The following is a 25557-nucleotide window of genomic DNA, read 5'->3' as shown; positions in this document are numbered from 1 at the left end:
GGCGGGCGGGCGGTGACAGCGGGAAGGGGCTGAGGGAGGCGGAGGTGGCGGCTCCGCGCTGCCTTCCCCGCCCGCGCTCCCTTCCCCGCCCGCCGGCACAGCGCGGGACGGAGGAGCGGCGGCCCCGCGGTGGATGCGGGAGCAGCGCCGGCTCAGGAATGCAGCAGCCGGGCGGCGCGGACCGGAGCCTCCCGCTGCTGCTCCCGCTGCTCCTGCTGCTGCGCGCGGGCAGCCGCGCCGAGCCCGGGGACGCCACGCCAGGTAAGGGGGCACGGCGGGGATCCCGGGGCGGGATGTGCCGAGCGGCGCCGAGCCCGCGGTGCTGAGGGGCGAGGGCAGCGCAGCCCGGCGGCCCCGCCACCTCCCGTTAACGAACTCGGGGGCTTATACTCGGTCTGGATTTAATTGCTTCGTAAAAAAGCTCTTTCCGAGTGTTCGGGCCGGTAACTGTTCCCGGCGTAACTATTCCCAGGCGGTCCCGCTTTGCGGTCCGTGGTTGATGGTGCCCGAGGTGCGTTATCACACTTGTGACTTGTGCTTTAGATCCAGCTCGGGGGGGGATGTTTTGCCATCTCGCTCCCCTTGTATCCCTCCAAAATGTATATCTGTTTATTTATCTTTTTATATTTATTTATTTTACCAACAGCCTCTTCGGTTTGATTTTAACAACTGATACTTATCCCGCGATCCCTCTGTTTTATCGGGGTTCTGGTTTCAGCCTTTTTTTGCCAGTGATTTACGTGAAAAGGGTAGCGTAGCACATGCATAAAGGGACTTCGGGGTTGGGATAGCTGGAATTGGGCAAGGACTGAGTCCTCGGGGCCAAGTCAGTAAAAAGTGAGCAGTGTTTTTGGACGCCTGCATGAGAATTTCAGTAAGAGTTGGATGTTCGTGAGCTCCAGCTCCTTAAAAGTGTTTTATGGTGGGCACTTAAATCACGAGCCACTTCTGAGAAGTCCTGGTTGATAATATGGTTGTACTTAGTATTTCAGAAGGTGAAAAAGTGAATGCTAAAGAGATAAAGGTGATTGAGTTTCAGTTCAGAACTGAAAAAAGCCAAAATTTAAGCCAAGGGATATTGCAGATATAGTGGGATAACTGCCTTTAAAAGTTGATCATAGCTAACGGATACAACCCTTGTCGTATCCCTGTGCCTGAATTTCGGTGTTTCAGGGTGTCCCTAATGATGCCATTACCTGGGACTGTGTGTTAGGAGTGGATGTTTGAAGGACTTCCCGATGTCCCAGTCTCCTGCTGCAGATTCAATGGCTGGATGAGTTCTGGCTTAGCGTAGGAGTTCTTCATGGCATCTCAATGGGAAAGTTTTCAAAAGTTGTTTTCTAGTATCCCCAGGGAATGCTATGTGTGCTTAACAAATAGCTATATTTTTTAAAGGGAAAAAAAAGTCCTTCCCCCCCCCCCATTTTTCAGATAATTTCAAAACCTTAGGGTCATAATATGAATTTTTGTGGGTTTCTAAGAGTCTGAAAGAGAAAAAAACCCCATGAACATAAAGCAGCTGATCTCATTGGGTCCAAAACTGGCCATTTCTTATTTACTGGGAATTCTGCTGGGAAACATCTTTCATTGTATGAATTCATCTTTATGTGTGACTTAATATAGTCATTATAGTACAAGTTGCACCAAGAGGGGTTTCAGCTCAACATATGAAAGATTTCCAAGATGAGACTGGATAATCTCAGCTGGGCTCCCTTTCCCACATGAGGTTGGACAAGGTGATCTTTCCAGTTCCCTTCCAACCTGGACTGTGATCTGTGATTATGTACAGTTACTTTCCACACTGAAGTATTTCCTGTATTTTAAGTAATATCTCTGGCAAATGCTTACAGTGTTGATTCACGGGCAGATCAAGTGATTTATTTATTTTTTTTATAGATAGACATCTATCACGTTACAACCACACACTGTGTTTTTCCCCAAACTTGTTAAAGATCTGCGTTTTTGGAAGAATAAGGGAAGCTGAACATCTAACACTAATTAAAAAAAACAAAGAAAGAGAAAGCTATCATAAAACTTCTTACAAATTTCTTTAAGGTAACTAGAATGGTTGGGTAAACAGATTCTGCACCAGACATACAGAACCCTTCAGTCCCTGCCTTTTAAGACTCATATTTTTAAAAACAGAATGTGGACCACTGTCTGCTGGTGCTCCCTTTTTGTCCATGAGCAAAACAACCTGAAAGGTGCATTTTCCCTTGTACATTCCCACTGTCTTCAATACTCTTCGCAAGGTGCTCATGGGCTGGCCCAAGTGTTCTGAATTAAAGCACAAAGGTAATGTCAATATAAGCAACAGGAACTCTCCACTTGGATGTTTTTTGCAGTATGTGACTCTGGATTTTCCCAGTTCAGCTTTATTATTATTATTATTATTATTATTGCAGATCATGTAACTTTGTGAGGAGTCACAATGGAAGAATCATTAATAGTGTAAAAACATTTTAAAAGTGTGTAGTAAACTCACAGATGTCTAGATCATGTTTTAGATTATAGGTACTGCTGATTTCCCTGAAACCTTTGAGATAAAGTTCCCCAGCTCTTGATTAGTCCCTGTGGTTAATTATTTCATCCATGGGTCACAGGCTACTGGTTCAGCCACAATCCAGGAACGAGTTTACAAACAAACAAAATGCTTTTGTTGCCTTAAGCCTCTTAGAGGATGAGAGTAGATGTCACTGTTTGAGCTTGTAGTCCGGTATTTTTTGACACAAGTGGCTTGAAGTATCAGCAAATTATCTTCAGGACACCATTTCTTTGTTTCTGTAATTAACATCTACTGCAACTGCTGTGTTAATTATGTACTCACAGGGATTTAAAGCACTGCAAATGAGAGCTGGGCAGGGGAGTGTTTTAAAGCTTGTGTTTGGATTTAAGTAGGCAAGGGGGGGGGGGGGGCGAGAGTTTCCCTGAGGTGTGACACTGGATCCCACTCTTTGGAAACAGATGTAGAAATGCAGAAGTCTTCTGAGACTGAAAAGAGCACCTCAGAATTGAAAACTCTTTTAAAACGTCTCTAACTAAATGCAGCTGCTTTGCACACAGCGATTGTCTTGCAAGCCAGAAATATGTAGAAAGTTAACTCACACAAAAGAAAAAGTGTAAACCTTTTCTTCCCCAAGCCTTGTAAAAAACCCCCTCGGTCATCCTCAATTGCGAATTTGATGTTCACAGTTGTGCGTGTTTTGAAATGTTGTATCCTAAGGAACAATTTTTAGGACTCTGGCTGACTCTTGAGCTGGAGTTATTTTCTGCTACAAAGCCCTGAGGTTTATCTGCTGTGTCAGAGTGATGTTCTCACCTTGCTGTGGGTATCCAGGTAATCTGTGCCGGTGCTTCACAGGGGAAATTGCTCCCTGAACCAAAGGAATTTGGGCAGCCCTGGCACAGCTGGAGAGTCTCACACCCAGCCTTGTGGAGGTGGAGGTGTGACAGGGATAACCCAGCTTGAGTTTTGACAGTGACTCCTACGCCTTGGAACACTTAAATGAATATCAGATGAAGTTATTTTATTGTTAAGATGCTGGTTTTGATCCAAGTTTCTGCTCTTAAAAATCAGCAAAGTGGGGGCTGTGTCTTAAAACCAACTCGCTAAAGCTGAGCTTAAAGAAATTAATTTGGGGCAGGGACAGCTCCAAACAGTTGAATAGTTAAGTGACTTTGTAGGGCTTCTTCTATCCTGGTTTCTTTTTCATTCTAATTGTGGAGATATTGAAAGTCAAGGAATCTGCACATTTTTAAATGGAACAATAGTGAAATGAATGTGAGAGCAGTTGTCTGTGATTCTTTGGAAAGAATAACAAAATCCTGGTGTTAGCTGAAGGATACTTCTGTAGGTTTGGTGATTGCAATTTTACACACTTTGTGGTGAAAGAAATGGTGGAAAATACCTGAAATTTTACATTTGGTGTAAAATTTCATTTGGTCAGGTGCTGCAGGAGAAGTTACAATTTTTTCTGTGTGTTTACAAGCAGAGTCACTGCTGTCCCTGCCAGGAGTGTGGCATGTCAGAGGCTTGGACATGTTTAAGATCATTTAATTGGCCTGAAAAGATGATGCACAGGAGAGCTATGGAGTTTGCTAAGGTTGAAAAATAGAATAATTTCAGCTTAAACAGGCACCACTGGTGTGTTATATAATAATAAAGCTCTAAATATTACTAGTATTCAATAGTAAAGTTCTTTTAGGTCTCCCTGGGAATATAATGTAAAATAAAAGAACTTGCAGATATTTGGAATCTACTGCGATGTGATATTGAAAATGATGCTCTGCCAAAGTCAAGCAGCTTGGGAAAAAGAAGTAGCTTGGGAAAGGAACCCTTTAGTGAGGGAAAGCAATAAGGCAGACTCCTCAGCATACTGCCATGCCAGCATCCCGTAGTGAGGAAGATTGCTTTCCAGGATCTCCTCCTGAAGTGGAGACATTGGAGTGCCACTGTTTCCAAGTAAATCTGCACAGCACTACATGAAAGGAAATGGCTGGTGGCTCGTGAAGGGAATCCTGTGGCGCGTATTGGTGGGATGGAGACAGACTTGGAGGATCGTTATTAGATAGGGTTTCTGAAGAAATAACGTGGAGTGGTCACCAACAGGGACAGAGAGGCAGGCACTGCCCTGGAGGAGGAGCTGACAGGTACAAATGAGCTGTGGGGCCAGGGCCCTGTTCCAGCAGGGCTGTGTACAGAGCTGGGCTCTTTCTACTGTGTTTCAACAAGTCGTTACCTGGAGTTCCTGCCCAAGGCAGAGGCAGAAGAAAGCTCAGGTCAAGTCTGCTTTGTTACATCTTTTGAGTTTCACAGAGTAATTGTGTTTGAGATCCTGCTCTAACAAAGCCCTTTGGAGAGCTGTGTGGAGGCTGTGCCTGTGTGGTCAGTGTGCTACAGAGCACCTTCACAGGAGGGCAAGAACAGCAAAGCAGGGTCTCCTGCAGGCAGTGTCCTGTGTCACTGCTGTCAGCAGGGGCTGGGCAGTGTCACCCTGTGGCTGGGACAGGCCACTTTGGTGCTGCTGGTCCAGGCACAGCTCAACCCAGCTGGGCCTTTCTGAGACTTCTGGTCTCTTCACTCTTGTGACCAGTGACAGGACTCGAGGGAATGGCATGGAGCTGAGCTGGGAGAGGTTTAGGTTGGATATCAGGAAAAGGTTCTTCCCCCACAGGGTGGTTGGGCACTGATCAGGCTCCCCAGGGCAGTGGTCACAGCACCAAGGCTGACAGAGCTCAAGGAGCGTTTGGACAATGCTCTCAGGGACAGGGGGAGATTGCTGGGGTGTCTGTGTGGGGCCAGGAGCTGGACTGATGATCCTGATGGGCCCCTTCCAACTCAGGATATTTTATCATCCTGTGATGTCACGTTGGAGACAGGGATCCTGAGCATATTTGTGGTGTTTTGGGAACATCGAAAGCAAAGGAGATCTGTCTGGCCTGGTCAGGGAAAGTTAAAAAAAAAAAAAAAAATTCTTGGAGACAAGGCACACTCCCAAAGAGCTGGAGCAGAAGTGCTGATAACTTTGTGCAGATGTTGCATGGTTTTTATAAGCTCTGCTGATGCCCTGATCTGGCCTTACAAAGCTGTGCTTTCACTCACTAACAGATACTTGGGCCCAGCTTTATGTTCAGGCTTTGCCATCCCAACATTCAATGGGGAAGTTTCATAACTAGATGAGTTTTTGAGAAAAGCTAGTGGAGGCTCCAGGGGAAGCCTGTGTTTTATTAAAAGCTTTTTTTCAATCTGCTCAGGTCACATGTTGAAACTGATACTGCACGAGGGCTTCCTGTGACCTTGTGCTCCTTTCCTCCAAGGGGTGTCCCTTGTGTGTCCTTCTGTCCCGTTCCCAGATGCTCTGTCTGTCTGCAGCAGAGCTCTGAACATCTGTGGATTCGGGAAGAGCTGGAATGGTGGAGCTCTGTGTCGGAGCACAGCAGCAGGCCATGGGAAACGGGAAGATCGGAGATAAGCACGGAAAAACGTTCGGCATCTTTATAACCTCCTCACACATTCCCTCCAGAGACTGGGAATATGCTTTTCTTACCCTCAGAATTTGAGATTATCCATGGAAGGAGTATGCACTTCCACACTCACAGTGTGAACATTCCTCTTCAAAGACAGCTGTTGTGTCCCCTTCTGAAGGAGGTGGCCCAGTCCCTCCTGAAGATGTTAAGCCAAGCTTTAAAGGACAGATGGTGTAAGTGTGATGAGCTGTCTGAGAGTGTCCACAGTGTGGCTGGTCAATACAGACCACCTTGGCTACTCCTTCAGGGAAACTGCCTCAGTGTGAGAAACATGCTGGAGAAGGAGGGATTTGGGTTTGTGTGGCCTTAGTTTCAAAACTCACGAGGACCTTTAGCTCTTACCATGTTTATGTCCATGTTTGTGGAATGTGGAACTTGGAGATGGAATTTGTTTTCTTCCTGTTGAAGTCTGTTTCAGTAATTCTACCTTCCAAGATAAGTGTCATTGTGAACAGAGCAGTCTCTAAGAGAAAACAGAAGCTTGGCCAAATGATAAAAAAAAATTAAAATCAATGTTAGAACTAAGACTAGATTGATTTTTAATCAGGTGAAGTTCTCTCTGCAAAGCTTCTGTTACCTCTCTTCATGGAGAGGCATCATCCTCCTTGTGCAGGGAATATCAGTCACCTGTGACACCTCTATAGAGTTCATGTATATCTGAGCACTGTGGAGTCTATGCTGTATTATAAGGGATGTTGCCTCTCCCAGTTTTTCCTGTAGTAGGTGAGTTATCATGGGTGAACATCTCTTCTCCAAAATTAACTTGGCTTCAGATAAAAGGAGGTGTCTTTGTAATTGTTTTGTTTACTCTGAAGCAGTTGATGTGCTGTATAAGTAACAAGCGTTGTATGCATTTTCATTTTAGGATTTTTTTTGTATATGTTAATTATTCATTCCATTTGTTTTGATTTTTCTTTCTAAAGCACATTATCTCTCTGTGAATTTCCTGCAAATCTCTAGCATGATGGAGACATCCCTTTTTCTCCAGAACGTGCTGAGTGGAGAGAGCACCACGTTGAGCTCTGCTTTCAGTGTGTTTCACCTAAAATGACAAGAGGTCATTTAATTCCCAGTTGATTGTCAGGAAGATGGATTTATATCATTAAATGCTTTCAGGAGGCCAGGGAATATCAGTAGGTGGATCTTTGCTGGCATCTCTGAGTCTGAAACACTTCACGCTCACGATGGGACGTTTTTGAACTGAGGGCCCCTGACTTTTACATTCACTTTTCTTGGCAGCCTGTCAGAGCACAAGTCTGGCAACCTTTGTAAGTGAGATGCAACAAGCCTCACTTATTTTAGCTATTGCTCTGTCACTGTGTTTTTAATTTACTGTAATTTAATAACTGACACAATGCTGGAATAAATAAATGGGCTGTGAACATTCTCATAGACCTTGGAAGTCCAGCTCAGGGCAAGATTTAGCTTTTAATTAACACTGTCCTTGAGATTTATTGTTAAAATTGTATCCTTTTAAATAAGTGAGTCTGAAGTTGATTAAGAGATGAATAATTGAAACCTGGTGTGGGCTAACAGGCTGCATTCTAGTGGATGTAGCAGTGGAGAACCACTGGAGCTCTACACTCCTTTCTCCCAGGTTCTGGGTCATTCCCCTGCCAGGCCATGAGCTGGATGTTGTTGTTACCCTTTCTGTGTATGATCTGTTGCTCTGTGTTGAAAACGCGTGTTCTTCATGCCAGTAAGAACAGTAGCATCTTACATGTGTATGAAGTAGGCTTTTAGAACAGCAAAGGGCTTTAGGAAGGCCTTTGAACACCCAGCTAAAAATTGTTGGAGGGGTTTTGCTGCTTTTAGTCCTCACTGCTATGTAAGTTCTCCAAAAAGAGGCCCAGGCAAGAGAAGAATCTGTAAAAGAATCCTCTCACTATAGAGGAATCTTAGTCATTAGCAAAATTCTATTTCATCAGGGACTAAAAGAAGATGTTCTCCTGCATTTCTTCCATTACACAGGGAGAAATGATATCTGATTTGCCATTTTTCCTTGGAGAGTCTGTTTGTAGGATGTGATTTATGTTCTCACATTCTCTGTGATTTTTTTTTCAAACAATCTTTTTTTGAATTCCAATGAGTATTTCTAACTTACAACTGGTGCTGTAGTGAACCCTGAGCAGTAGTAAAAGGTTCACAAAACTTGGGAGTATTTAATGTGCCGAACTTGGACATTCCATATGGACTTTTCTCTTAAAATCTGTGATCTCTTACTTTTCATAGCAGCAAATGTGGTGCTGATATGAGGAGCTCTGTGATCAACCCTTCTCATTTCAGGCTGAAAATCTCCAGGGAATGTCAAAGTCAGACTGATTTGGTTTATTTTGTTGGCTGAGCTATTCAAGGTAAGACAGATTAGGTTGGACATTAAGCAACTGGCCCATTCCTTCCTCCCTGAACTGATTTTAATGGAGAGCCACATTTATCACTGATCACACTTGTGTCTCTGTGGTTCTGTAGATCCTAATAATTCAAGTTGTTTGATCTGTCTTGCAAATTCAAAAAGTTGATAGCTGGTACTGGGGGGAGGAGGAAATGGTCTTCTCAGTGTCGACAGCAGGTACAGTGAATTTTCAGTGAACTCACTCAATAAAGGAGCAGAGACCACCTGCAAACTCACTGCTTTTCCTTGCCATAAGCCCTTGGTGGGTGACAGAATCTCATGGTGAGTGCTGCAGGTAGGAGTGGCTTCTGTAAACGTGGGACCTCTACAAGGATTTTTGGGAACCCGAACATCAAAGGCTGCTCTGTTGTCATTTGTGGGGCATGTTCAGTTCTATCATCCCAGGCCATTCTGAAGACTCTGAAGCACTGGGTGAATTTTTTGGTCTCTGCCATATTTATCATGAAGTACCTCTGGTGTAATGGTCCCATCCAGCTTTAAAAATCCATAGGTAGCTCCAAGAGCAATCTCCTTTTTCAGGAAGATTTTGACTGAATGCAGCACCAAAGTCTTAACTGGTTGTTTTTCCTCTGTCAGTAGATGAGTGAAGCCGTTGCCTCAGGCATCCCAGACCATCAAGCAGGGTCACAGCAGGGACAGCAATGCTTTGGGAATACCCCAGTTTAGGGTTCTGCAGAGGTTCCTACATTAGGTGGTGTTTATTTTTTTGTCAACTCTACAGAAATCCCCTCCCCAAACCCTGTAATTGTCGGATGTTCTGTTATCCTATTCCTCCTGCCAGTTATTATCTCCTGAGATTATCAAGGGTAACTTCACATGGACTAATTGTAATAACTGAAAGGGCCCGAGGGCAAGAATTCTGTCTCGGTGTTGCAAGAAGGGGATTAGGTGTGTATATGTTCTGTGTAATTTGTGAGAGGTGTCTCTGTAACATCTGTCAGAAGAACTGTAAAATCACTTGAAATGTTGCAAAGGATAGATATGTGGTGATAGGAGGCTCAACTTTCTTCAGCTTTTGTTGCATTATCCCACTGAAGCTGATTTAATACACTTTTTTCTCCCCTTACCTATATAAGCTGGTGTCAGGCTCCTTGAGAAGGCACTTATGTTCTTGAAGGATTATTGTGCTAATTTAGCTTTCATTTCATCAAGTATTAAGGCTTGATATTATCCTGCTATTTGTAACTCTGCTCTTACTGTAAATTACTGCCACCAGAGATGGTTGGGGATTATAGTGACTGAGGTGCAGGAAGGAAATACTAATTTTTGATCTACTTGCTTTGTTCTCTTAAAGATCCTACAAGTGGTTATGGGCTCAGTCATTCACTAATGCTGATTAATATAATCTGAGCATCAGAACCTGGCAGATTTTCTGCTTGGGTCCTTTGAAAATACATGTAATGAATCTTTTAGTAAATGTAGTGGGCAGTTGCTTTCAGGCAGTTGCTGCAATATTTCCTGTGTAAAGGGATCCCTGCTCTGCTGGACTGGTGATGAGAGGTTCTGTCCTGTCGGAAATAACAGGCTGGATTCATGGCATCTTCTCCTTACAAATATCTTTTTCTCATGATCAGTGTTTTGTGTGACCAGCACTGGATTTGTATTTGTTCTGTAGTATTCTTGGTTTCCAAGTTGTTTCTTCCAAACTGTAGCATAATAAGTAATCCAGGTGTCTGAAGCTAGTCAGCATATCTGTTTTATTTAAATAAGGGGTAAAGGTGAGTTACTTACCCTTTAAAAAAAGACTTGTCTGTCTTAGTTTTGGCCTGAGTAGAATCACTCTATAAGTTTTCTTGGGACTTGTGGGTAAAACAGAGCCACTTTCCACGTGAAAGTGATGATGTGCCCACCCCTGGTGTGGGATATTATTGCTCTAAAAGAACTCAAAGTATGAACTCATTCCTGCTAATGATGGTATTTGCTCCTTATTTTTAAAACCAAGTCCACTTTTTCCCCTAGAAACTGCTTTTGCTGCTTTGTTTCCAGACACACTTTGTCCAGTAGTGAGCCAGGGGAGTCCCCTTACAGTGCAGAGTGTCCTGGAATATTTTATTCTGTGGAACAGGGGAGTGTAGTTCTTCCCTTTGACTTTGCTGGGACTCAAAGTACACATGGGGCTTTAAACACCTTCCAAATGTCTGGTGGTACCACGGAGATGGGTTTTTTTATGTGGGAAAATTGACAGATGGGGCCAGCTTGGAGTTCACGTTCCAGAGATGGGAAATATCTGCTGCAGAACGTGTGAAATTGGAATACTTGGGATTTTGTCTTCAAGCAGGATCTAGTGTTGCCTTTGCTTCCTGCCTCAGGTGCCATGGGAGGAGGGATGGCTTTGATCCCTGCTGTGGTGTGTGGCTGGCTCAGTTTCCAGGGATGAAAGACAAGTGTCACTTCCAGCACAGGCCATGTGAGCTGTTCTTCCACGGAGAAAAACAGTGCTTGGCATGCAGGAAAAGTAGCTGCTCAGAGGGGATTGGATTTCTCCAGACAAAATATTATTTGCATGACTTTCATACCATAATAGGGTTAAAATGAACAATCAAATGGTTGCACTTGTTGTTCCATATTTGTTCTTGTGCCATCCACCAACCTAATCCATAATATCCCGCTTTTTTCCTCAAAAAATCTATACTGGGAAATTAAAAGGCATCTCATCTGCCTTTTGTATAGAATTCAGTCAAATCCTAATGAAAAGATACTGGTTGTTTCTATGAGAAATATTTCTCAGACTGAATGTGGGACTTGAAATAAATTCCAAATTTTAAGTCCATTTGTACGTCAGGAAAACATTTACGGTATTTGATGAAACTTGTTGCTGTTTGAGACAATATTTGTTCCTGAAGCCCGTATTTAGTAACTGCATGTGCAATTCAAGGAGATAATAGTTCTCTGAGCAGGACCTTTTCACTTTTGTATTTTGGAGGAATATAAAGAGATAAATAAAGGAAGTGGTTAATGCTATGCATTTAAATCAGCTCTCTTGGTTGGGAAACCACTCCTGGTTTAGTCTGTTACGTGGCTTTTTTGGCTTTTATTAGTTTTCTCGTCACTGTATAGAGTTCTGCAGTGACTGATTTTTGTCTATGCAGGAAAAGGATTTTATAATCTTCAGGATTTTTCTGTTTTGCCTGAATCTATCGAACATTTGTTCAGATGAAGTCAAATGGAAAACAACTTCAAGTGTCTCTTTCCCCTCGCCCAAAGTCTGATCCTTGCTTGAGCTCGGCAGAATTTGCTGGTTTGAGCCAAACTGGGAAACATTTTGGATACTTTGTGTTCATTCATCTTTGATGTTTGGGATTTGGGACTTCAGTGGTTTATTTTGGATATAAGCCCAGTGAAAATGTGCTGGAAAAGGGGTGCACCTGGCAGGGGAGCCTCTGACAGCCCTTTTCTGATCTGCACCAACAGGTTCTGTCCTGGGCCAGTTTAATCTAAGATATTTCTTAGTTTCCATGTTATTTCTGGATACTGGTGTGTCTGAAGATGCAGGATAGAGGAGGGTCACCCCTGGAGAGCACAAACGCTAAATATTTGGGAATTCAATGCTAGTGCTGCTTGCCAGGGTGGATTTTTGTTATTTTCTCATGTTTTAGTGATGAACTTGCCCTTTGTGGAACGAGATTGTTTAAGACTAGGAGACTGAATGACCTACACTGGACTTTGAGAGTTACACAGTCAGAAATGCTGAGAGATTCGAAAGCACCTTCCCACAGTGCAGCTGCTTTTCCACTCACATTCTTTCAGGAGTTGCAGAGCACACTTGGGACCGTGGATCTGCTCTGATGGATCATTTCTATTGGCAACTCCGAGTCCTGAGGGGTTGTTTGGGTTTCAGTGTATTCTTGTGTCAACCAACAACTGCTCCAAAGGTTTCTATTAACATCCCTTTAATTTTGGGAAGTGCTTTGCTTAACTGGGGCTTTGAAGTCCCAGGCAGATATTTTGAGCAAACCTGTTCTTCCTTATGCTGATGGAAATGCAGAATAAATGCATCCTGTGACTGATACTGGTAATAAATTGTTGGAGAGCCCATGATTTGAAAGCTTCCAGTTCTTTTGATTCAGCAAGAGTCCACATTTCTTGACTTTCAAGCACACTGCAGGTCTTGCCTACTCATCTAAGCTGCTTAATAAAGAGTGGATGGAGGGCCCACTAATGACAGTGCAGTTTCCAATGCTTTTTTTCTTTTTTTCACCCATTTTTTAGTGAGTGGGGTTATTAAAAAAATAAATAAATCCATCTGGCCCACTTGGAGCAGGATTGCACATGTTCACGTGCCCAGCCTCTGGAACAGTATTAGCAAATGAAACATCTGCAATATTATTTGGTGTGGCGGCTGAAATGATTGACCTGTTTTTCCTTCAAAACCTTTGCTTATATTAGAAGCTTTATATCTCAAATAAAATTAGTTTTATGGGAACTGGAACTATACTTGTGATGGTTTAGTTTAGAAAAGTAATGTCAACACCCCAAAGGATTTCTGGGCTTTGATTTTCCTGGTGTCCAATGGAAGCCTTTGGTAGGGGCTGGATAATGTCTCATTCTGACTTCTGTTGCTGCACACAGAGAAGTGTCTTGACAGCTTCCAAACCAATAATATCTTACTTATGTTTCAATATATGAATAACAGCCCAGGCTTTCTAGAGATTATCTTGTTGTACTGCAGTTCTGTGACATGCTGGAGCCAGATGAATGGAAATCCTGCAGCATTTGGAAGAAGGGGAACGTATCCCTTTTAGAAATGTGTGTTCCAGCAGGGATGTGCAGCGACATTAATTCACTGAGCTGGGGTTGTGTTCTTTTAATTAAGAGGTGCAGTGAGCAGAGCACATGATACTTCTTCCTCTTCATGCTGTTCCTTTCCTCTTTTCTAATCTCTGTTCTCCAGTGGGGTTTTTTCTTCCCGGTCCTTGGGAATATTGGATTTCCAAAGTGATCCCCTGCTGACTATTCTGAGGCCTGTCTAAGCAGTTTCTTCAGCCCTGATTGAAAAGAAATTGTTCCCTTTGATTCCTTAAATAATTCCATTGCTGTGTGTGATCAGTGCCTTTGTGGTGAAAGAGCTGCCAGTGTCCGTGTGCTGTGGTGATGTCTCATCCAACTGGGATGTGTCCTTGTACATCCTTGGCTTGTCAGCCCAACCTGGGGACTGTGTCAAGGAGTCTTGGCAAGGAGAGACTTCTGGGGAGGCCATTCTGTGCAAACTGGTGCTGGAAAAGCTGGAAAAGGCTCTGCTGCAGACGTCTGGTCATTCCCAGCTCCTGTGGCAAGATCTGGTGTTTTATCAGCCCCAACAAGAAGTCAGAAATCCTCCTGTTCATCCTCTCACCGAGGAAAAACACCTCAAGCTGTTACCGCCTCCTTAGGGCTACTTTGTTTTCCCCTCTCCTAAAGGCTCCCTTGGCCCCACTGCCTGTGTTTGCCTTTTTCCCTGGACTGACAGCGAGTGATGCTAATTTATTCTTGTCTCGAGGAAAACTTCGAAAATAGGAACTCTCCTTTTAATTTAATATCTACTGGTTCCTGGATTACTGTGGTGGCAGAATGTGAAGTGTTCAAACTGGGGACATCTGTGTTTGTTCAAGAAACAACAGGAGATGCAGAGGATGGAAAATAAATGAAGTTTGTTGAGGCACAAGGCACTGGCACGATAACTTGAAGAAAGTGTTAAATAACAATCCCTGCTCGAGGCCCCGGTCCAGCAGAGCACTTACACATCCATTGTAACTGTAAACACTGCCGCTGATTTCAGCGGGACTAGTTCTGTGTTTAACGCTGGAGCCTCGCCTGAGTGCCTTCCTGGACCAGGGCCTAAGTGAGTGAGACTTTGAGCTGTTTTTCATTTACAGGAGTGAGACTTGAAAGTGAGACCTGCCCGGTGCTTAGTGGTGTCCTGGGGCATCGGGGAGCTCGGAGAGGCTTTTTCAGACTCTGTCCCTGCTGCTGCTTTTTCTGCCTCTTGCAAATGTGCTGCTTTTTCCTGGCTTGTTTTCCTGCTCACAAGTCAAATGGCTCATGCTGAATGTGAATCTGGAAGATTCAAATAATTCCCTGCATGCCAGGGCAGTGGTGGAACTGGGCACATTGTTCAAGGGCCTCAACCCAACTTGTGTGGTGGAAGAGGGGGAAGGAGCAATAAAAGCAGTGATGTAGAGGCAGCTTTCTACTTTGCTGGCATTAAATACCTGTAAAATTCTTAGTTTTACCTAAGGACACAGAAAACTCTAGGTAAGGTTTTAAAATACCTAGATAATGCATATCTTTTTGTGAATCTTCAATCCCGTTTAGAAGAGATTCTTAAGAAAACAGGATTGTTTCAAGCAATTATTTCCATATGACTTTCATTCCTGGGAGGAACTTGCTTAGTGGGCTTGATCCCACAAACTGTTTTTTGCAAGTTTTCTTTGCTCCAGAGAGCTGAGTGCTGGCTCCAGAGGAACCTTCCCTCAGGGAATGCCCCTCTGCTGCAGGTTTGCCATGGATTTACTCCACAACAATCCATCCCCTTCCCAGTCTGTGTGAAGCTGGATAGTAATGTTTACCCACCTGTGTAATACAAGTTCAGATCCTTGAATGAAAGGCCCTACTGTGCAAAACTGCAAGGTATCACTATTGGGGGGAGGGGTCATTCTGTACCTGCAGCTTTGGGCTATTTACTGGGAATGCAGGGAAGTTTTCGTTAGTGAATAGGTGAGGGGTAGCTCGTTTGCACTACTGCATGGAATTGCTTTGAAAAGAAATAATATTAAGAATAATGCCACAGTTGTCACTGTCTAAGCATTGGTAAAGATGTGAAGGACAGTTTTCTAATCCTTTAAGTGTGGAAATTCTGCTGCTGCTGTTCCTGTTGCATATTCCTGTTACTGAATATTCTGCTTCTGCCTAAGATGCTGTCTCCTGGATTAATCCACTCCTGGACTGTGTGTCTGTGTCATTTCTGACTCTAAATGGCAACAGCAGGGTGATGAAGGGGAACTGGAAAAGTAAAAAGGTTGCAATAGCTGGATGATGAAGAGGAATGAAGATGAGAGTCCAATAATACTTACAGAATAATATAATTTTTATTGTATTGTACCTGTGGGGCCTGGACAAGGTTTATGCCACACTCCAGGTGGTACAAACACCTGTGAGGAAACAGGCTCCTTTCTCTGGTACCTTTATAGTTTAAGTCTCAGTGGTGGTGATGCCAGTGGTGAAACTCCTTTGACTCCAGCAGTGACAGGAGTTTGCCTCTCTCCTCAATGTACACCCAAGAAAGACGGAGGGAAACTTTTGACGAGGACACACAGTGATGGGACAAGGGGGAATGGCTTCAAACTGAGAGTAGGTTTAGATTGGATATGAGAAAGAAATTGTTCCCTGTGAGGGTGGTGAGGCCCTGGCACAGGTTGCCCAGAGAAGCTGTGGCTGCCCCATCCCTGGAAGTGTCCAAGGCCAGGTTGGACAGGGCTTGGAGCAACCTGGGCTAGTGGAAGGTGTCCCTGCCCATGGCCAGGGAGTGGAATGAGGTGAGCTTTAAGGTCCCTTCCAACCCAAACCAGTGTGTGATTCTATGGTTTTATATGATGAAGTGTTTGAGGAGGAACAGAAGCCTGGAGCAGAGATTTGACCAAAAGTCACACAACAGGTTAAAAATAAAGCTCAGGCTCTCCCAAGCTCCAGCAGTACTTTATGAGCTGCCCAAAACACTTCTGAAGAAGTCAGTGTAACAATACAGAAAATTATGAAATAATCAGGTCTTCTGTTAATCTTCAGTCATGGGCCAGGGAGATGTGTGTGTACAGCACTAAAGACCCCAAGAATTGTTCCTACAGAAGCCTTAGGTCAGGAAATACACCTGACAAAGCCCTAATTTGTAGACCTGTGTAAAACACCTTTTCACAAGGCTTTGTTTCGTATTCCTGTGGCCAAATCTTTTGACAAATTCTCCCAGAGCTTTATGTGCAAAGACTGTATGGTTGTTTTGGAAAATGCAAGTCTGACCACTGTAAATGGGTTTATATTTCCAACAGGGCAGTTATTTAATTTCCTGTTGGAAGTCTGCAAATGTTGGCACTGTTCACTCCTTGGCAGGGAGCCAGAAGAGAGCACAGTATCATTAACAGGCTGCAGCCCATGTGAGGTTTCTTTTGGTTTCATCCAAACTTTGCTGGACTATAACAAAATATAATTTTTGATTGCACTTCATAAAAGCAGTCAAGGAGGTCAGGGTGAAAAGGGGTGTCAGGGTGTTCTCTGGCATGAGAACAGCTTTTGTCCTTCCTTACCTAGTCTTGTGCTGGACTAATCCTCATTTTGCTGCAGATTTAATCTCACTTTGTAGTTCCTCATTAAAGCACCACAATATGAAGGCTGAGGTGTGATCCTGAAATTGGCTCTTTTCATATGAACATATTTCCCAAAGCAGTATCTTCCTTGGGATCCACATGCACCATCCCTGTGGAAGGATGAGTGCCAAGGGCTGAGCCTCCAATAGTCACAGTGAAAGTCCTGAAGTCACCCAGGTGCATTCCCAAAGGATTTCTCAGCATCCAGAGGACTGACTGTTTGGAAAGTGCTATCTTTAGAGACAAGTGCCCAGGAATGATTTGGAAAGCAAAGCCTTATAAACAAAAAAGGTATTTTTGTTCAGAGTTTGTTTTAAATACACTGACTTAACTCTGGAGAAATGAATCAGACTAGTTTAGTGTGGAAACACATCATTTATTTTGGGTGCCTGGTGGAGGCTCTCTATAGCTGATGATGCTTCAGGCAGGGCCATTTCCTCACATGGACCTTCTGGTGCCCCATTTCTGGTGCCCAGCTGGCTCCTGGAATTCTCCGTGTCAGTGTGGTTTCCAGTGGGACTCAATATCTACAGCTTGAATTAAAGGGAGCCAACTTCAATTTTCCTACTTTGAAAGCAGCAATTTGTTGAAAACAAATGGTCAAATGATGTGGGAGGCTCTTCATCACTGGGAAGCCTTTAAATCAGGGCTGACTTTGGGAACAATGTGCTCCCAGCCGCAGTGGGATGTGCACAAGGATTGCTGGATGTTAGGAATTGCGGCGTGTGTCACGCAGAGGATCAGGGTTAGGATTATTGTGGTCTCTCCCAAATCTCACATAAAGCAGTACTTGAGTGTAATCTGTTTGGATTTACCCTGTTCTGGGCTGGAGCAGCTGGTTTTCCTCAAGGAGCCGGGTATGGAAGAGGAGGCACTCGTGGAGAAACGTGCACAATTTATACATTAAAGTTAATATTTGCACTCGCTTTTCCTGGCTTAGGGAAGCTGGAGTAGGTAAAGTGTGTGATAGAAAGCAGAAGAAGGATAAAAAGCAGGTTTTGAACACCTGTCATACCTTGGGATTGTTTCTTGACTGATATTCTTGGCTTCTGAGAATATGTAGCTCAGGCCACTGATATGTGTTCAGTCAGGATGGGGAGGACCCAAATAAATCTCGGTGTCAGAATATTCTGTTGTTTTTTCTCTGGGTCCTGACAAACCCGCAGAGCAGCTAAAGGAAAAAGCACATACAGGCAAAGCAGATAAAACATATGAAAAATGATGTGCCTGGACTTATGTCCTGCAAACATGTACCTTCATATTTTTGTGATAACTTATTTAATAAGATCTGTAGGGTTATTTTTTTCTTTTTAGTCTTTAAACAGATGAATGCACTTATCTGTGCTTCCATCATCTCCAGTCAACCCAGCAAGTGTTCTTTCCATATGCTCCTGGAGCTTCCAGCAGTAATAAGTGTACAGGGACATGAGACCCTTCTGGTCCTTTACAGTTCCTTCTGGGTGTAAAGTTTCATGCAGAAAATATGGTTCCTGTTGCAGTTTGGCAGGCACCAGAAAAAAGGAAATCTTTTCAGTGTTCCATCTAAAAGAAATATAGTGAGCTCAATATTTATTTCTTTGGTGATTGTATGAAGAAGTTGTCAATTTTATTTTAATAGTAGTTTTGATCAAGGAATCTCAGCACTGTTTGTAAACAGTTTTTAATTTTTCACTGTGTCTTGCTGTGAATGACATATTTTTCCCTTTTAGATCCATGTAGAGGAGTACAGGTTAAATAGTTTGTTTGAGATTCCACAAGAGAACCCATAGCAGATCTTGGAATAAAAGCTGGGAATCTATTCCTCCACATGCCTCTTTTACCAAAATTTCAAGATCAAAGCATTTTTATTTATTAATTTATTTTAAGGTAGTATGGGACCTTGTCTATGTGTGACATATGCAGCCATCTCACATCCATTAACCCTTATTCCTGAGCCCAAATTCCTCAACCACTGTCTCCAATCCTGCAAAAGCTTTCTGCCATTCCCACCACCCACCTCCCAGGTGTGTGGATTTGGAGGGGGGGGAGCAGGATGTTGACAAAAAGAAATCATCAATTTGGTTTCAAAGTTGCTAATTATTTCAAAATTGTTACCTTCATAAAATAAATGCATTTTCTGACATTTCCTGAAATTGCACAACATGGGATTGAAATGCTCTTTCCTCAAATATAAAATGACCAAGTGCTTATAAATTTGCTGTCTTGACTTTGGAAAGTATTTTAATTAACCATCTTGAATGACGGAGTTCAAAATCCTTAGGAAGTAGGGATAATATAAAGGTATTGTGATTTGGTAAAGGCTAAAGTTCATAAGTAAGAAAGATCCTATGGGAAGCAAATCTGAAGAGACAAAGTATTCAAGGGAATCTCTAGTTACTTGAAGAGATTATTATTTTACTTCTGATGTGAGGAGATCCTCTTAGTATATGGGAGTGATGGGTGTGAATAAAAGAGAGGTGGAGGCCCCAAATAGAAGAGATTGTCATCTAAATTCCATGAATGAGATTGCCAGAGATGGGTACAAAATTCAGGATGAATACAGCAACAAAGTCAGAAAAGCTGAGGCACAGGATGGAACTAAAGCTCTGAGTGATAATGAGGGAAGCAGAAAAAGAGAAAGCCAAGAGAAATGCTGACTTGGGATTGAGAGCACAGGAAACATCCTGGACAGTGAAACCAAAGGCTTAAATCTCTAATGCTCTTTTGGTGCAGACACCATGAATGCAAAGATGTAAGGGCTGCAATCTCAGACTAGAATAGGAAAAGCCTTTTAAGGAATGCTTGGATAAACTAGATGTTTTAGGATTTCTCCTGATGGGTCTTTAACCTTGGTCCAGGTCAGTCTCACAGTAAGACACTGTGCTGATGGTGGGAAGCCTAGAAAATTGGGAATGGAAAAAGGACAAACATAAAACCTGTTAAAAAGGGAAGTGTGAAGGATTTCAACATCGATCTGCCTAACAACAGATAAATTGTTTGCAAGCAGCTGGAAGGTAACAAGGAGATAAATAGCAAGTTAAAATGATTTTGTCAGGGACAAATCACACTTGATATCTTTTCCCCTTCCAGCTACCCATGGAGTCCTGTGGGAACATGACATGAGATATCTGGACTTCTGTTATCTTCTGATGTCACATCCCATGTGCCATTCCCACGAGTCAGAGACAGACATGGGGGCTGAGTAAAACTGTGGAAAGGCAGAACTGGAGTCATTCCATGCCAAGGATTGCTCTTGGAGTTTGCAGGAAAATAACTGGAAAGCCTTGGGCCCAGTGATTTGGTGCTTCTGGTGGCAAACTGGGAAAGGGAGGAGCAGTTGTGCTGGAGGGACTGGAGGGGTGTTGGCAGGCAAGTTTCAAAATGGTCTTTCTAAACAGAAGAAATATGCAGAGGTGGAATAAGTGCACTACATTAAACCTTTGAAGGAGTTATCACAGAACAGGAGTGTGGCTGGGTTGCAGCTCTTCAGAAATGATTTTGGAGTTTTCATGGAGCAGAAGCAGAGCCAAGCCAACAGTGGTGCTCTGTGAGGAGAAGCAAACATTGTGTTCGGCTGCACCGACCACAGCAGAACTGGGGGGGGGGGGGACAAGAACTCGTCTGTCCCTCTGCTCAGCACGGGAGAGACCTCAGGAGGAGGAATATGGGCCTGGTTTTGGGAGGCACGTCTTGGGAAAAGTGTGGATCTGCTGGGGAAAGGCCAGTGAGAACAGCAAAGAATCATAGAGCTAAGAAAACATGACCTGTAAGGATGGATGAACTGTGGTTGCATCACCAGAAAGGAAGGGGTGAAAAGAAAAAGGCAGATGATGCAAGTTACTGGGCTGTAAGATGTCACAGGGAGGGAAAAAGCAGCTTATTCCTAATGGCACTGATTGCTGGGACAAAATGTATTTGACTTAATTTAAAACAGAATAGATTTAATTTAGATATGAGGGAAAAAACTTGCCAGGGTAAGGAGAATAAAGCCCTTCAGAGTCTTGAGAGGCTGTGAGGGCTGTATTTTTACAAGAAATTAGGTTTTCATCTGTTAGGACATGTTCTGGGGAGGGATATGGCAAGAGGACTCTGCCCCATCTATAACACCTTGGTTACCTTGGTGACTCCAAAGGGATCCCAAAGAAACCAGCTTCCCTAAGCTCCATTTAATGAATATTTCTTGCACCTATTTATTCAGACCTTTACAAATATACTCATTAAAAAGCAGTAATAGTATCATACCTAAATTGTTTCTCACTGCAGACCTGAGTATAAAATGGGTTTTGATATGAAAGCTCACAGAAAACAAACATTACTCAGACCTGAACTGTAGTACTTGATCCTGAAACCCTCTTCTGTCCCATAAAAAAGGGTGTTTGTGCAGAGCACATCTCGTGCTGTGGGTGGGATTCACCTGTGGTGTTTCTCTAAAAGCCTATTCATCTTTCCTCCTACAAAGTACATTTCTAGTTCTGTCCAAGGAGATGACAAATATGTCTCCTTTATTAATCACATGAGTCACTTGAGAGCAGCAAAACATCAAACATTTCAAAAGGATTGAGTCTGTCAGGATCTCTAATGTTTTCTCTGTATCTGTGTAATAGTCTTTGATTCACTTCTGACTTCCCAAGTAGTTCCAAGTCTGCCAAGAAGCCTCATCACTCGACACCAGCCCACAAAACTGGATAGACTTGGGTTCACTGTCGTTTTGAGTTAATGCACCAGTGATGAGTCCAGGCCAAGAGCAGGAAAAAAATGTCTTTTCCAAAGTTGTGTGAGCCATTAAGAGGGGGAGCTCTGCTGGGACTAGTTTACATATAAGTTAAATACCAGATATCGGGGCTGTCTGTACTGAAAAATAAGTAGTCTGTCGTTCTACAGAGAACAGAGGCCTGTTTCTCTCTGTACATGTGTCTAACTCACAATTTAGGCCCCAAAGGATGTGTCTGTTGAAAAGAGAAGGCAGAGATTGCCAAGAAAAAAAGGCATGCCCTGCTCAAATAACAAGTGTTGCTTTCCTCTTTCTCCTTCCCCCCCAAAACACATGTAGACACATATTGCCCCCTGCCTTTTTTAATACTCAATTTTTTATTCAAGTGGACTGACCTGTGGTCTCGTGGGTCTGAGGGCTATGTTTAGTTTTTCTTCCTTGTTTTGGAAAAACCCCAGCAAGGTTGTTTTGCCACAGCAACCTCCATCTCACATCACCCTCTTTGTGCTGCTGCTGTTCTGGAAGGATCAAGCTCAGCCTTTGCATATTTATTAATTAGACTTTAGGTGGGAAGTTTTGTATAATAGTGTCAGTCAGTTGTGCCAGCATCTCGTTGTTTTCCAGGATGCAGAGTGTCTGGATTTTATAGAATCATGGAATCCTCATAATGCTGCTCCAGGGGACTCGGGGTCACCTGGCCCAACCTCCAGCTTGGAGTCAGACTGTTTTCCCTTCTGTATGGTATTGTCACAAAGGAAGGAAAAGGGATTTAGGCAACAACAAATAGATACTTGTTCATAAAAACATCACCCAAACCTGAGTTCTGATGTTTGGCTGAAAGGAACCTGAAAATGAATGTACAGAGCAAGGTCAGGGGGCTGTGTGGGAGCACCCCTTTAATATTATGTACAGAGGGCTGTATATATATATATTGTATATATTACAGGGAACACACCTGTAATATTATATACTGCTGTGGAAAGGTAACGCTGCAAAAGTTTTCAACAAACTGGGTGAAACCTTAGAAGAAAAATTGAAAATGGATTCTGTGCATTTATGTAGGGCAAGAGCAAACCCGTTGCACTTCAGAGGGGGGATGTTTTGTGACCCCAGCAGGGCCAGGGTGTTACTCAGAGCAATGCAAAGGAAACCATGACTGTAAATAGGGGGGAGCCAGTGCAGACCAGGAAACCTCCAGAGTCTCCTAGCAGTCAAATCTGTTGGATGGACTGAATAATCTTGCAAGAGAGGTTGTTGAAGCTGCAGTGCCTGAGGTGTTTAAATTGGACTGGGCAGAACTGGAGGGGATTATGTTTCTGGCAGCAAGTCCTGCTTGGCAGTGCTTGGATGTACAGGTTGGTCCAGCACCTTGGGAAGTCAATGGGAGCCTTTGAGCTCGGTCTGGATCAGACCCTTCCTGACTGAAGATGCATCTTCTGTTCCTGTGGTCTCTGTCTGGTTTAAATGTCAGTGCAGATTTTCAGGTTTCCTTTACTGGAGTTGGGAATGAGAGATAGGGCTAAATTTGCTGTCATTATTTAATGATCTCAGACCTTAGAGAGTATTTTTTAATATATGATTGATGGAGATGGGAATGTATCTTTTTTCCCTCTTCTGGCTTTTCATAAACATATTCTTAACCTGCACCTATTTCGTTAATACTGAAGTTGAAAGATTTTTCTGGTGGGTTTTTTTATGTTTTTTGTTTCTCTGCTTAATGCAAAGTCCCTGTAACAGGAGCCTTGGTGGTCTTGAAAGAACCCCAAATCTGGATTTGGTGGATAATGTGTAACATAAATAGAATTAGTAGCATGTGCTTGTTTGTCTGTTTGTTTTCCTAAGGGAAGAAGGTCTGCAGTGACATAGGGCACACCAAATCCACAGGAACATCCTTAGGTTTGGTACCTCAGATTGTGTAACTGCCCTTAGTCTTCACATTCCAGAGGAATAAAGAGCTGTATTTTTAGTCTCCCAGATTTAAATAACACAGTATGATCCCCTGATATTGCTCAGTCTCTGTGGGAAACAACTGGGGCATATTGTGTTTTTCCTCCCTCGTTTCCTTGCCATCTGCAGTTAATAGAATAATAGTGGGATGCCTGTGCCTGGATGTGGCCACCACACTGGAGGGGACTTTAAGGGCCTTTGACTTTGCAGTGCCCATATCTCAGCACATCAATTCCTTAGACAATGGAGCGAGTTCCTCAAAGATCCGTGAAACCCTTCTGCTGGCACGTGGCAGCCGCTTGGCTTCTTGGCATAAAAGTCTGCTTCTTAGGTATTTAAGGCTTTCCTCTTAGAAATCAGCTTTTGTTAGAGTTTATAGAAGTCTTTGGTATTAGAGCCCTCTTTCTTTTTTTCTTTTTCATTAAGAAAAATTACTTCAATCTATAAAACCATATTTGTGTTCCTAGAATTGTTCGGGAAAATAGCAACTGTTTTTTTGTTGTTTTGTTGGGTTTTGTTGGTTTCTTTGTCATCCTCTGAGCTTTGGCACTGCTGAAACTTTACTACTTATTTTTGTGGGAAGTGGGAAGACACTTTTTCAGTCCTTGCACAGCACGGTGCAGCTGCACAGAAATGGAGACAGCCTGGACTCTTCTTCTTCTGCCTTCCCAAAATCCACAGGGCACTTTTGTGGCCACCATTTTGGATCCTCTCCTGAAAATGAATTCTTTCCCACAGCCATTTAAGTTTTTCTAAATGTGTTTTTCCATTGGAAAGATACATTTGGACACTGAACATGTGCTTAGAGTGTTGTCTTAGCTGAGTATAAAAGAAAGTATTTTAACTGGGCACAGCAGGCTCATTTCTTGTTTCCCAGCAGGAGCATCCTTGGAGACTCTGTGTGTGTGTGTTCATCCTCGTGGATGGCACTGGGGAAGCCAAAATCTCTGCATCTCTGAGCACTGGGATGCCATAATGTGACTACACAGAGCCAAACGATGGGTCATTCAGAGTTTCAGCCCAGAGGGAAGGTTGTTGTTCAGGGGCAGTTCCCTCTCTGTGTGGGTGTTTCTTTGCTCACAGCACAGGGAGGGATGGAGATGCTTTAGTCCCCATCCATCTTATTAAATACTGCTGAGCAGAACCAATGCTGCCCTTCAGAACACTGGGAACTGATTTCCATATTGATTTTTGGATAAGACACTATCTTTTCCCGTCTTCTGGTCCTCACTGTAAATACCCCAAACCCTTATGATCCTTGACATCATTTTCCTCATTAATTCCTTCTGAGAAAGGTAGTTTTTATTGCTATTTTTTTTACTGCTATTCTCTTGTACAGTTGGGAAATGGATACATGGACAAGTTAAATGACTTTGTGTAGGCTGACACTGGACAAAGAGAGAATTATGCAAGGGTCAAACCTTGAGCTCTCCTTGCTCAGACAGGTACTGGAGCCTAGAGGGGTGGCAGAGCTTTCCCAGGTGAAACCATCTCATCCTGCTCTCACCATACTCCAAGCTGCACAAGGACCTCAACCCTGTTCCCTTTCAGGGTGGGTTCAAACTCTGGTTAAGAAATCCTCATGCACATGTTCAGATGACAAATTATTTGGGTTTACTTTTTATTGCCTTTTTTATAATAAATCTGATTTTAGTTGGAAACCTTGAATTTACAGCAACGTCTTTGTTGCAGTGCTTTTAGCAAGTACTTGTCCTGACACTGTGTCTGCAGTGTCAGGTACTCAATTCAGCTTTTAAGTGTGACATGGCAAAAAATGTTGGGACACATTAAAGTATAACCATAGACATGAGTTAGTGTTTATAAAACGATTTTTAATCAGCTGTTCAATACTTAACATGCAGCACCAACACCCCAGTCCTTCATGGGCTGTGCTTGAAGCAATTTTTGCCTGCATTTTGGGTTAACTATTGCTGTTTTCAGTACTTTGTGTTTTACATGCAATGCAAAAGCAATTAATTCTTCCCAACTAGTTCTAAGCTGCTCTTACTCTGTCAGCACAGAGTGGAAACCCCGGTTGTGTTTGTGACACGACTTTGTGCAGTTCATGTCACTGCACACGCTGTCAGGTAATGGCCTGATTTCTGGGCCACATTATCCCAGATTTTAAAACAATTGGCCTGTACATGTCC

At 43.2% G+C, this 25557-nt stretch overlaps 1 protein-coding gene across 1 annotated transcript in view; it reads left to right on the top strand.

The window, feature by feature from the left end:
- The first annotated feature begins 158 nt into the window (after nt 1-158).
- Nucleotides 159-25557, top strand: part of ROR1 (receptor tyrosine kinase like orphan receptor 1) — a 148514-nt gene continuing 123115 nt past the window's right edge. The window contains exon 1 of the mRNA XM_027651620.1: nt 159-261. Within this exon, the coding sequence (XP_027507421.1) occupies nt 159-261 (103 nt within the window). The remainder of the gene's footprint in view (nt 262-25557) is intronic.

The sequence above is a fragment of the Corapipo altera genome, unplaced genomic scaffold (assembly GCF_003945725.1).
Source record: "Corapipo altera isolate COAL_440 unplaced genomic scaffold, ASM394572v1 57, whole genome shotgun sequence".
Taxonomy (NCBI): domain Eukaryota; kingdom Metazoa; phylum Chordata; class Aves; order Passeriformes; family Pipridae; genus Corapipo; species Corapipo altera.
The sequence above is the reverse complement of the archived record's forward strand: the minus strand, read 5'-3'. Positions and strand labels throughout refer to the sequence as shown.